At 44.6% G+C, this 12792-nt stretch overlaps 1 protein-coding gene across 13 annotated transcripts in view; it reads right to left on the reverse strand.

Annotated features, from left to right (window-relative positions):
- CHCHD6 (coiled-coil-helix-coiled-coil-helix domain containing 6) overlaps window positions 1-12329 on the reverse strand; it is a 116452-nt gene extending 104123 nt beyond the window's left edge. For 2 of the 13 annotated variants that reach the window (XM_075158903.1, XM_075158904.1), the window contains exons 1-5: window positions 11472-11620; window positions 11278-11355; window positions 8183-8315; window positions 6881-6950; window positions 4525-4669 (exon numbers count right to left, since the gene is read on the reverse strand). In XM_075158903.1, coding sequence (XP_075015004.1) covers window positions 4525-4669; window positions 6881-6950; window positions 8183-8315; window positions 11278-11355; window positions 11472-11504 — 459 coding nt within the window. In that variant the 5' untranslated portion in view covers window positions 11505-11620. Of the gene's footprint in view, window positions 1-4524; window positions 4670-6880; window positions 6951-8182; window positions 8316-10493; window positions 10712-11277; window positions 11356-11471; window positions 11631-12235 lie in introns of those variants that run through there. The other 11 variants (XM_075158914.1, XM_075158906.1, XM_075158905.1 and 8 more) reach the window with 10 other exon arrangements.
- Between the last annotated feature and the right edge of the window lie 463 nt (window positions 12330-12792).

Genomic DNA, 12792 nt, shown 5'->3' on the forward strand with positions numbered 1-12792 from the left:
CCATTTCTGAATTCATTCTTTCAAAGTGGGAAGGAAGACGACTTTTGGTCAATAACTCTGACAAAGCCATTATCCTAGGGGTATTAAATGGGGAGATAAGAACTTCAGGGCTTTGCACAAATCATATTAGTTCAATTCTCAAATCCCGGTAATGCTTCTTTTCAAAGTATTAATTTCATTTATTCTATTTGCTCTCCCTCTGTCCTGATAACACAGGCACACATGGCCCCTAAATGAGATCCTCCTATTTTATAAGTTATAATCCTCCCTTTCTAGAGTAGTAATGAGATGTCCTCGCTTAATCGCGTTTATTTCCCCCCCCAGCTTCTGCTTTTCTCCATCCCCATCCCACATTGATTTGTTTCAGAGGTTTCAGCGAAAACCATCAGGCGGGGAGTCACTGGCTCCAAGAGGCTCATGATGCATATGCTGCACAGCCTTAGAAGACTACAAAAGCAGAAAGGAGAAAAAAGAGCAGCTTTGCTTGCAAAGTTTCTTTTGTTGGTATGAAGGAGAAAAAAAGAAAGCCAGAAGAACTGAGAAGTTGAGAGAAGAGGTTTTGATTAATTGGAAATTAAAAAAGAAAGATTCCTGGTATAGGGGAAAGATGAGACTATTCACAACACAGTGAAGCAAATAGCTTGACTATGACAACTTTGGAAGTTCCTCATGCTAGAAATAAAAAAGGCTTTAAAGATAGCTGTATTAATTCTTGGATATTTCACATGAGACTTAAGGCATGCTACAAGCATTAGTTAAACACCCTAGGCCCTGCTGTGAAGTACTGTACATATAACCCTTGTTGTATTGCAAGTACCCACAGCATTAAATTATTCAGAGAGTCCAGTCAGCACCATGATCCTGCAGAGCTGTACAAACAAAACATTTTATCTCTAATACAAATTGGTGAGAGTTCTTCCACGGCAGCTAAGCAGACTACTTCCATTTGAGTCAGTCCCGCATGGTTAATCAAAAACCATATTCACTCAAAGAGTAAAGAATGCTGCAGTGTTTTTACTTACAGAGCCGTTACGCTTCTTAAACTAAAACTTTAAGGAGTTGTACTCAAAACCTAAAGGTATCTAGAAGCTAAGTACCTTGTTCATAGTCATTAAAAAAAAGAAAGATCAAGACAAAAATGTAGAACAGGACCCAGGTACTTAACTCTAAATCCCTCTTGTAAGCAGTGCACCACTTCAAGGAGAAAAAAAAAAAAACCACACACAAAAAACCAACAAGTTTTAATCTGTACCCTACCCCATAAATGATGAAGTAACTGGCCCCAGAAGCTGACAGCAAGTTCCTTATCAAAGGTTAGTTGTAGTCCACGTTCTCTTCATGAATGTGCATTATACAAGACTGAAGAAGTGCTTCATGGCAATACTACCAATAATAGAAGTCAGTGAATGAAAATCATAGAAAACAGATTAAATGACAAGCGACATTTAGCACAATCAAAATGAAATCATTTCATAATACAGCTATCATATCTGGATTTATGGTCTACAAGTGGTAAGGTTAAAGGAGAATATTGCAGCACTACTGGAGACAACTGTACAACAGAAGGCTACTAATCCCCTACTAATATGTTAAGGGCACAGGGCAGCTCAAGATCTTACTGCAAATATTAAAAAAAACCAAACCAAACAAAAAACCTTCCTAATTCTACACGGCACGATTTTCAATGTTTACTAAATTAAGTGCTGCTAGAAGCAAATTATTCGTTTGTTACTTCTTTCATGGGAGTTGCCCCATTTTTCTCTGGCTTCCCTAGTAGGTCACAACAACAACAAAAACCCTGAGAGTTGTTCCCTTACAAATTTAAGCAGGCAATTTCCAGTGCCATCTGCACCTGGACTACCACTAGGTACCTAGAGTTCCACTACTATCTTCTGCCTGAAAGGGAAGACTGACACAGAAGAGATGAAAGACCAGCTCATACCCATTATTTGCCTCATACACTAGGGCTAAAAAGGAGAATAGTGAGCAAGAAACATTCAAGCCCTATTTCAAAGGAAGAAAACAATACTGGAAGACAAAGGACAGATATGATTTGAGTAGGATTGAGACAATACAATAAGGTAACCATGCCCAAAAGGAAACTGTAGCTGAGATAAAGCAAGTCCGATAAGGATCCCAATAATTTAAAAGGCTGGCAAAAACAGTTCCTGCTTAGGAAGACAACTAGAAGCCAATAGACAATAGCTTTGACCTCATCTTTGCAAGGACAGGCTAGACTACTCCATTTTTAAATTTATGACTGATCAAGATATAGTTTAAGAGCAATGAAATTTAACGGTTTCTCTTTCTTGCACCACATTCTGGGCTAACACTCCATGGTCACTATTTATCTTTTATGGGTTACACAAGAAGAGCCTGATCAGGTTTTTGCAGAGCGTCAAGTATGCAAAATCTGGGTATGTGACATTGCAGGATTAAAAGCTAATTCAGATAATAGAACAGCTTTTGTATGTTAGAGGTCAGGTCCCAACCCATTTTAGAGGTGCCCGCTTTACACTTCAGAAATATTGCCTGACTCTGCTAGTCACGTAATCTCCAGGATTACTCTGCACCTCACTGCAGGAGGGCAGGGCTCTACTGAGCCGGACCACATCTTTAGATTGGACAATAAATCCACTAGCTTCTTCCCCACCCTCTTTACAGTCCGTTAATTGCATTCATAAAGAGAATATTCTCTTTCTAGTGGAAAGAGAGTTAATACTGCATCTCTGACCCAGATGTCCTCTGCAGAGGAACGGCAGTCACCTGCCTCAGACATCACTATTCCAAAGCTCAGCAATCATGCAACTTCCTGTGCTTAGGGTACAATCTGCCAAGAGGAAGTTTCCTACGACACAGCAACCGTTCACAACTTATATCCAGGAGAGCAATCTCAGAGATCTACCAACCCAACCACATGCAATCATCACCATGGAGTCAGAAAGCACAAATGGGTCCAAAAACAAACGGGTATATTCATGGAAGACAATTTCATCAAGGACTGTTAACCACCAAGGTGAAAACACCTCTCGTCCAAGAAGCCTCTAAGCCCCAGAATGGCAGAAGTTGCCAGGGTATACAGGTGAGAAATCCTGCTATAGACCTGCTCTGTTCTCATGTTCTCCGTAAGCAGCTGCTATGGATGACTATCAGAGATGGGCTACAGCTAGAAGGCCCTTCTGACTGAACCACTATGGCCATTCTTATACAAATTTTGTTTATTCAGCCCCCTAAACTACCTTCATATTATAACCCCAAAATGCTTCACAGCCTGGGTAAGTCATGCCTATTAGCATTCAACATATAAACAAACCCATGCTCATAGAAAGGTTCTTCAGTTAAATCAAGTGCATGCAACAGATCGGTAGGATGGAAGAGACACAATAAAGACCATCATTACTCAAGTCTGTCCTCTCCCTAAACCATTCTTTCAGTATGTACCAGGCAAGGAGAATTACTCTTAGTCTAGTTCTCTCAATGAGCAGTTTCAACATCAGTCTAAATGAACAAGCAATTCGAGCTCACTGTGGCAAGCATAGTGCCACCTCACTATCATACCCCTACACCTCATACCACTGCAGGTCAGGAAAAAGTGGCAGTTCCAGTAAGACTCTGCACTGCTTACAGGCAGTACACCATTGCCATAGTAATGCTAGTATTTAAAAGAAAACAATATAAAATAGTATCATGTGAATATTAAGCACCAATGACAACCCCAATCTACTGTAGCGATATAAGCCTTTTGCTCTACTCACTCTCATCTCACTGTACTTCTGCCTCCATCACTGCTCTTCTCAGCACTGGTATGACAGTAACCCAACAGGGTTAGGCAATACCAAGGTGCCTGACTAATAGTAATGGCTGCAGCAAGAAGTCCCCAAAAGTCAGTCTGCCTACTGGGCAAGAACAGATTGATTTGGGAGTCAGTGGTGTATACAGAAAAGGTTTATGCTTGCTGGTCCTAAAAAATCGATCTTAAGCCTTCTTCAAAATGTTACATACCTTGTTAGTTTTATAACAGTTCTTCTGCTACCAGCATCATAAAAGACTCAAACAACAGAACTCATTGTTACTTTTTATTAATTTGAGTATTTGCACAATTATACTCTAGAAAACTGGAGCAAAATTTCAGGATAGGTCAGGTCAGCAGAATCTGATCCTGTATGTATTGAAACATTCATTGCATACACTTGATAGTTTAAAAGAGTTCTCTCTAGCTCAGACAACGACCCCATATACACACACCACACTGACCTGCCACAGGTAAAGCTGTCCCCAGCACAGTCATTGCTTATGCCTTTCCCTGCAAGCCTGGCCTTAGCATCACCACATGACACGCTGCAAGTGTAGCTTGCCAGCTACACTGTAAGCCAAACGTAAGTGATGAGTGGGGAGGTGATGAGTGCTTCAGCCTAAATTAAAGTTTCTAAGCTCATCACACAAGTGACATTTAATGAATCCTCTCAAGCAGAGAGATTTTAGCCTGTGCTGTACGGAAACATACTGGAGTTTTTTGTTACTCACCAGCTGGGCCACTCTCTGCCTCTCTTCGTTAGTGTTGTTCCTTTCCCGCTGAAGGGCAGTATTCAAGGCCTCGCTGGCTGCTTCCCTTTCTCTTTTGGCCAGTCGGAGCAACTCCTCTTGGACCAGTGCCTGTTCTCGCTCATACCTGTACGAGCGCCAAAGGCAAACAGAGAGAAGGTGATCAGCAGACTTCTGGCAAGAGTCATGGCTTAGCATGGACTATCCCCACCTAGAGCTGAAACACAAATCCGTCATCTATTTGACACAAAGTCTGCTCACAGTCACTTCATTATCAGCAGGAATTCAAAAGTCCAACAAACTTTAAACATGACCTGCAGCTTCAGTGAGGTACAGCTCTGGCAACAACAGTAGACTTAGCACTATATAAGCTTATACTTCAGTTACATTTAGCTCTATTAAGTATTTAATTATCACCTGAAAACAGTGAGAATAGAAAGTAGTTAGCTAGATAAAGAGACACTGCTTTGGAAAAGATCAAGGGATGTACAACAATAAAAGGAGTTAGCCTATCTGACAATGCTGCTTTTCTGCTCTACAAGTGAAAGAAAATCACACAAAATGCATGCAGCAACAGCACTGAGAGGAGGCCTTGTCACGTCCATAGCCTGGACACCTGAATCTCAGATTGCCATGAAGGAAATTTTGTCCAATACGAGCCTTGGAAATCCCACATGCAAGCAAAGAGAGATTAACAGTGAATCTGGGAATCACAGAATAAATTAGGTTAGATGGGACCTTTGAAGGCCATCTATTCCAGCCTCCTCCTCAAAACAGAACTAACTTTAAGGTTAGATCAGGTCGCGCAGGGCCTTCTCCAGTCAACATCTGATGATCTCCAATGGTGGAGATTCTCTCTCTCCCCTGTGCAACCTGTTCCAGTGCTTCACTGCGCTCACTTACTCGGGTTTTCTGCCACCCTCCCCCCCCACAATACCCAGGCAGAATTCCTTGCTGTGATTTGTGTCCCTTGCCTCTTGTCCTTTCAGTGTGTACCCCTGAGAACAGTCTGGCACTGTCTCTATTTTACTATTTTAGGAAGTTGAAAACAATGGTTAGATTCCTCCTCTTCTCCAGGCTAAGCCAATGCAGCTCCCTCAGCCTCTCTTCTCCCATGCCTCTAGCTTGCCAAGGTCCCTCTGAGTGGCAATGTTGCCCTCCACAGAGCAGTGACCACTCCCTCAATTTGATGCCATCCACAAACTTTCTCAGGGTGCATTTCGGCCCATCCAGATCTGGTTTTGGTTCCACAGTTGAGCCACACGCATACAAGCTGCTCCTCCCTTTCTTGTCTTCCCTGCTTACCTTTCCGCTGCATTTCTATTCTACCTCTCCTTTCCCAGATCAGGTATTTGGGATGCAGTTCAGTAGCTCAGCACTGAAAACTGCCAGCAATTCCAATTCCACAGTCCCCAAGAAAGTGAACCAGCTTTCCAGAGACTTCCTTGGTTGCATCTCTGACTTTCCTAAGGACAGAGTGATTGATGCAACAGGGTTTTGTTTCAACAGGTTTGGCCAGTCAGCTGTAATATTAAAAAAAACACCACACACAGAGACTGCTTTTCATTGTTAACAGGAAAAGACCGATCTTTACAGCGTTTTTAAGAACACACAGACAGATCAGGCCAGCAGTTTTATAACAGAAAGCTACTGAGTTACACAGAACTGAAGTTCTCACTGCCTTGCAATGCCGAGAACTAGGAGGAGACTGCTGTGGTTCTGACAAAAAGAAGAGGACAGGTTTTTTCTGCAATTTTTTTCTCACCTTTATCCCATATTCACAGGTATTTCTATCTTAATAAATTAAAATACCCTTGGATGAAAAATCCATAGCACTCTATACTGGCTGACAGGCATTATTGCCAGTCTAGGAAAAGGAGGAGGAATGGAATCAGATACATAAGATGGATCTGATTATTTTAGGTATAAATAGAATTAAACCCATCACCATGTTTGAGATTCCAAAATCCCTAAGGGAAGTATCAGACACAGACTCCTTCACTCGTCCCAGAAAAGGCAACTGTACTCAAGGTTATGCTCTATTGAACTTGTGTGTCATGTGCATTGCAAGACTTCTGTAGTTACCAGCTCTTTAGATTGGTCCTCCCTGTTTCTCCAAACACCACTCCAATTGCTCACAGCTCCCCTGACTGCTCTTTTTGGCTAAGGACAGGCTTTCCTAAAAAAACACTTGTGTTCCATGGCCCTCAACTGAAAAAGGCTTCAAAGGGGATTCTTAGGCATTAAAACATACAGTCATTGCACTCAGACTGAAGTAAAACATATATATAGTCCAAAAGGAGCTAAACTACTGTCTTTTTCAAGAACTTCACCTCACCTCCTGTACAGTTCCTGCTCTGCAGCAGAAGACTTCTGACCAGAGTCACCTGGCATTGGTAGCTGGATTCCTAGAAAGAAGAACAGAAACCTGTGATGACTATAATACAAATCACATCATAAGTTATTTGAGAAGAGGAGAGTATTTCACATGTGAGTGTTAGCTCATCAAGAGGAAAAAAAACAATGCACCTAGAAAAGTCTCAAGAAAATTTAAATTCGATGGATGGAGTTTGAATTCATGAAACAAAGAGACACTGACAGCATCGTCTTCAACAAGGCACACTGAACAAGGCATGTTACAGAAACTTCTAGGTAAGGATGTTAACACCTCAAACCCCTGGTTTATACTGAAATATAAGCATGATTTTAATCCTACTTCCCATTTCCTTCCTGTAGTTCCATTAAGTCTTCCCACTGATCTCCTATCCTGATTTTCCTGGTAATTACAAGGGATCCCACAAGTGGAGACGAAATTATTTGATGGAGTTTAGGCCATCCGTAAGGCTGAATCCACTTTCAGGAAAGATGTAGGCTAACAGCAAACAAATCTTTAACAGAGAAGGCCTGGTTCCCTAACTTCATGTTAGTCTGGATGCCTTAAACAAATCCACACTGATAACATTTATCAACAAAGTATATTTGAGAACCAAGAGAAACCAAATAATTTTCTGACCTGTAAAGAAAGATAAGTTCAGAAACCAAGTTCTCACCATCCACTTGGAAAGCTGTGCTTAGTCAGTCTATCCTTCCCTATGAGCTTATACGCACAGAACAAAAAGCAGTATTTCCCCCACCCATCCACAATATGCTCCCTGGGCATGGAAAGGAGACAAGAAGTCAGCTTGCCAGGAATGAAAGATAAAATAAAAAATTTCTGCCTTGCTTATTGCACATTGATCTGAAATCCTAGAAGCGTTCACAAAGCAATACAACTTCATTAAAGTATCTGGGAAGGGTGGTATTCCAAAGGTGGGGAAGGAAAGGATCTAGAAAAACAAGTTGTCTTACTTAAGGTCACACAGCGACAGAACTAGAACCATAGCATTTCAACTTCTCCAACTGCCAGGTGACATAACTACCTTTCAGAAACATAAAGATGTCGTCACAGGACTGTAAGATCCAAGGCATTCAATTATGCTGATATCTATGCACATAAAAGTGTTACAGGCTAATCAAAGAGCTCCTCTCACAACAAGGTAGTCTTGAAAAGATACAAGCATACTACATAACATCCAGTGGCAGCGCTACTGAGAAGTGTGTCAAAACAGTCGAGTAGACCTGAGAGGGACCCCTACAGTACCTGTAGGAGATTTGGGGTTCCCTTCTGCAGCTGGTGAAGATGGAGCTGTGCCATTGGATGAACGAGGTGATCTCTGGTTGTCCCTTTTACTTTGAGGAGATTCTTTCATTCGGTTCACTACATCTTCAGAGAGCTGAAAATACATAGGAAAGAAATTAACCAATTCAACTCTTACTGCATATATATTTCAGGATAAAAGCTCCCCATTTGTTAGTTTCCACGCTACTGCAAAAGTATTGCCAGTTACCTCATTTCAATGGCACAGTTCTTCAAATCCAGGTGGTCAACATCTGTACGTTGACTTTACTGATAGGGTATTTTTTTAAAATGTAAGTGATAAAACCTCCAATCTACTGACCCTAAAGGCTTCATTGGACAATGAGAATGAATCTTCCATAAACACTAACACAGGTGGAAAGCACTGCTAAATAAGCCAACCCCTTGAGTAGGGACATATTTACCAGAAGTGGAAGGAAAGGAGCTAAGCAGGCTGTAAGTCCGTCCATCTGTCCTTCTTCTTCCCCCCATGCTTGCTAACCCAGCTCAGCATGGCAGAAGTAATGCAAATCATACGGCAGAGAACAGCTGCACAGCCTGCCCATTCACATAAGGCTGCAAATAGTTTTGCAATCTCAACTTCATTCTCACTCCCTTACTTTGGTCCAAACCCATGGAAAAGAAAGAAAAGTTAATTTGAAGTTTTCTGGCTAGTCCAAGGGGTTTCTCACAGCACTGTTAAGATTGACCCCTTCCTCTTCCCAAGGACAGAGGTTCTGTGCTGACTGTTCTGGCTCCAGAACAAAACGAAATGAGGCCATTTCCCCACCTACGTTGGTCACAATAGAAGACGGATTTTCAGCTGTTCCACTGCTACCCAATTTAACAGCTTTTTTAACATCTACGTTATACATTGTTATCATGCCAAATTCCTGCTTATGGGAACTGGGTTTTAAAAACACAAACCTGTAAAAAGCCAGACTTAGTTAAGAGCAGGCTCAGTAGAACTACTTTTAGATACATAGCTGCAAAAAGCAAATAACCTCTTTGATAATAAGAATGGGGAATAATTATTTCGTTTCACAAAACAAACAAACCAAAAAAAAAAAAAGATAAACTGTTACTTCAGGAACTCAAACAGAAAGGCCTACAAAGACCACAGCTCATTTAACCTAATCAGCTGTCATGAGATACATAGGGCATCTTCATCTTGAGCTCCTGGAGGTCATAAACAGACCACTAACAATGAACCCACATTTGTTCCGTCAGTATCTAGCTGATGGAACAGCTAACTAAATTAAAGCATCAAACAAATTGCATCGATGGCAGGTGAGGGTGAGTCCTCAAGGGGCCCCCACCTATATCCCATAAAGAGAAATCAGGCAGGAATGACTTTAACCTCTGTCAAACATTTTAAAAAGGAGATTGGCACATTCTTAGTTAACTGTTGTCAAATGATTAGTGAAAATGGGATAAAAAATAAGTAACCAGAGCAAAACTCACTCTGCAAGCTCATTTCAGATGAATCTTAGGGGGAAACCAGATAAAAGTATGAAGAAGCAACAGCAATGAAAATGATGGTAGTAATAAACAAACTTAAATAATTGATGAAAAATAGGGAGAGAAATGTTGACGGCGAAAAAAATCTTCCTTAATGATACCACTACCATTCTCCAGGGCTTGTTTTCACAACACATATATGTAGATGTCAGATCAAAGTTCAAGAAGAAGCTTCCCACTGCCCCTCCTAGAAACATCCCTAATCCTCACTAATCCCCACAACCTCTTATCTCCCTGCATGTTCAGACAGCGGTGCTTTGCCAAGGCTCTTGGTATCATTAATAAGGGCAGAGGTGTCTCCTCTTGGATGCCCTCTGAGCCAGGCAGTGTCTTTAGCATCAAAATGCTTGCAAGGCAGGGGCAAGATGGGGTCATTAAACAGCGAGGAGGGAAAGAGGCGTGACAGCAGAGTTTGGAAGGGGAGATAAAGGGCTGGTGTGTCGCTGCTCAAGAAAAGCGGCACTCAGCCCTCTTTCCCACCACTCTCCAGTCGTCTGTCATCTTTCCAAGCCCCTACTGCTTCAGCCTTCCAGTTTTTCCTCCCCTCTTCCTCGCTGGTTTTCCCCACTCACTCCTTCCAGCCCTGTACCACGTCCCCTGACCTCCCCGCCCGAGCTCCGCCAGCAATGCCACACCAGCCAGGGCCTTCCTCAGCCCAGGTCCCTGCCCTCCAGCCCCGGCCTCCAGCACCCCCGTCCTCCACAGCCTCCCTGCCTCCATCACCCGGCCCCTGAACACCCGCGGGCCGCCTCACCCTGATGCCCTGCAGCACCCGGACTTGCTCCCGCTCATCCAGCCCGAAGGAGACCTTCCTGCCGCCGTGGCTGCTCTCGCTGCCCCCCATGCCGGCGGGGCGGCCGCTGGGGACGCCTCTCCCCGCCGCGCCCCTCACTCACACCGAGCTGCCGCTGCGAAGACCGCCGCTCCGCTTCCGCCGCCTGCCAACATACCCGCGCCCCATTGGCGGCCGGCTCCGGGACGGCCAATAGCGCGGCGCGGTGCTGGCGGCGAGCCGCGGTGCAGGCTGGGAACTGTAGTCTGCCGGCGGCGGCTGCGCAGGCTGCGGTGCCACGGGCGCGGGCGGCCTCACCGAGCCGGAGCAAGCTGTGCTCCGAGAGAGGTTACCTCTTTGTCCTCGCCCTACGACATACCACGGCCGCACCACAGCGTCTCCAGGCTCGATTTCTAGCCCTCGGCCTCGCTAGGCTTCCTCCTCCCCTCCCACACCTTCGTTCTGAATGCTGGATCAAGCCACCCCGTAAACTTCCACTGCGATACACCCCGCTTGTGGGGTTTCTCTACTGGGTCAAAATTATGGAAGGAAGAAAACCAAAACACACATTACCACACAGAAAATAATTTGGGAAGGCACAAAGCTTATCTCCTAGCTCCAAGACTGAGGAACCACACAGACGTTATCTGTCATGGAGGATTCACCGGCTGAGGAACGCCCAAGGGTGTCCAGGCAATTTCTCCTCGGCAGCATTGGGACAAAGCAGCCCTCAACGCAGCCGAGCGAGGGCATCCCCCTCACCCACCAGGAATCCCTTGTCCGCCTTCGCACAGGCTGTTTCCCCACAGTCCTCAAGGGAGCTCACCACCCCAACACGTAGGCTCTGGTGGTTAAAAACAAAATTACAGTCTACGACTTCTGGTCAATTTTACAGCAGCTGCTCTGCAGGCAGAATTCACCTCTCCACTCCTTTCAGCCACCCAGTCCAGCAAGACCTACCGACTGTGCCGTTACCTGCCGTGACAGGCGCATGCGTGGGTCAGGCCATCACAGATACGGTCCCCGTCACCAGGCACAGGCAACCCACAGCCTAAACCAAGGGAAAGAGAAAGATCTGTAACACACAACAACCGGACTGAGACACAGCAGCTTTGAAGGCTCTTTTCCAAACAAATTTTCTGCATTCCCAGAAATAAAGGCCACGTGATGACGTAGGCAATTTCGTGCATTTGTGACTAGACAGTTAACGAAGCCTTGGTATCGACACACTACTTATCTACTTCTTAGTAGTGCATCGGAGCAGTTTTAACAGTTTAGTGCTTATTCTTCACTGCAGTTAATGTGGCAACCACAGCTTTGACTCGGCAGTGGGACTCTGGCCAGCTTTAAGGGAGTATCTAGGACTCTCTGTCCCCCAAGATATCCAAGCCTCTTCCATAGCGTGTTCCTGGAAGCGGGGAATAGTTTTGTTATTTGTGCAATACCTTGTACGCTGGGGACTTGGCCCATTGCTTGAGTTCTCAAGACAAGGGCACTGCATCGCGGTGCTGTCAGCTGTTTGCACTGCAATACAGGAACACCGCGCACATCCAATGCAAGAGCAAAGGTCCCACTAAAGTCAAACCATGATCCCTCCCAGAACGCTCTCACCAGCCTCTTGTTTATCTCTAATCTGCCACCTGCTCACTTCCTTTGATGGCACCCAGTTTTTCTACTGAAAAAGCCCTTATTCACCTCCTCTGTCCTCTCAGGGTTCCACAGACCTGCACCATTGCCCTTCCAGGCTGGTGGCGAGTTCTCAACCATGTAATTACTCCTCCAGAAGTCTTCCCATAACTTTGATTATTCTTGTCATCCTTCCTTAGGCCTTTTTCAGGTGTAACTCCAGCCAGGTGCCAGGCATCATCTGCAATGATCCAGGAGGGAGAGTGGGCAAAGACAAACTGCCCTTCATACCTACAGCCATGCCTTCCTGTCACCTCCAAGAGCCTGAGGACGCCCAACAGGGCCCACTACCTGCAGGACACTGATGTGGATGCAGCCGTGATAATGGTGGAGGAGCTGTACAGCATCTTAAATGCCTCTCCACTTACACAGAAGCAGAGGACGTCAAAGTTAACTCCAGTGGTAGCACCTCCTAGGGCAAAATCCACAGTTTTCTGCAGGGAACCTGGAAAGAGCTCTGTAAGGTTTTACTGCACAATGACCCAATCCCAAGGTGAGACAAAGCTCACCCCACTTCCCCAGCCTGTACACCCCCGCCAAAGAGCACCTGATGGGTGCTGATTACTGCCAGCACACTTGGCTGTTACTCAGCAGC

This window comes from Calonectris borealis, chromosome 10 (genome assembly GCF_964195595.1).
Source record: "Calonectris borealis chromosome 10, bCalBor7.hap1.2, whole genome shotgun sequence".
Taxonomy (NCBI): Eukaryota; Metazoa; Chordata; class Aves; order Procellariiformes; family Procellariidae; genus Calonectris; species Calonectris borealis.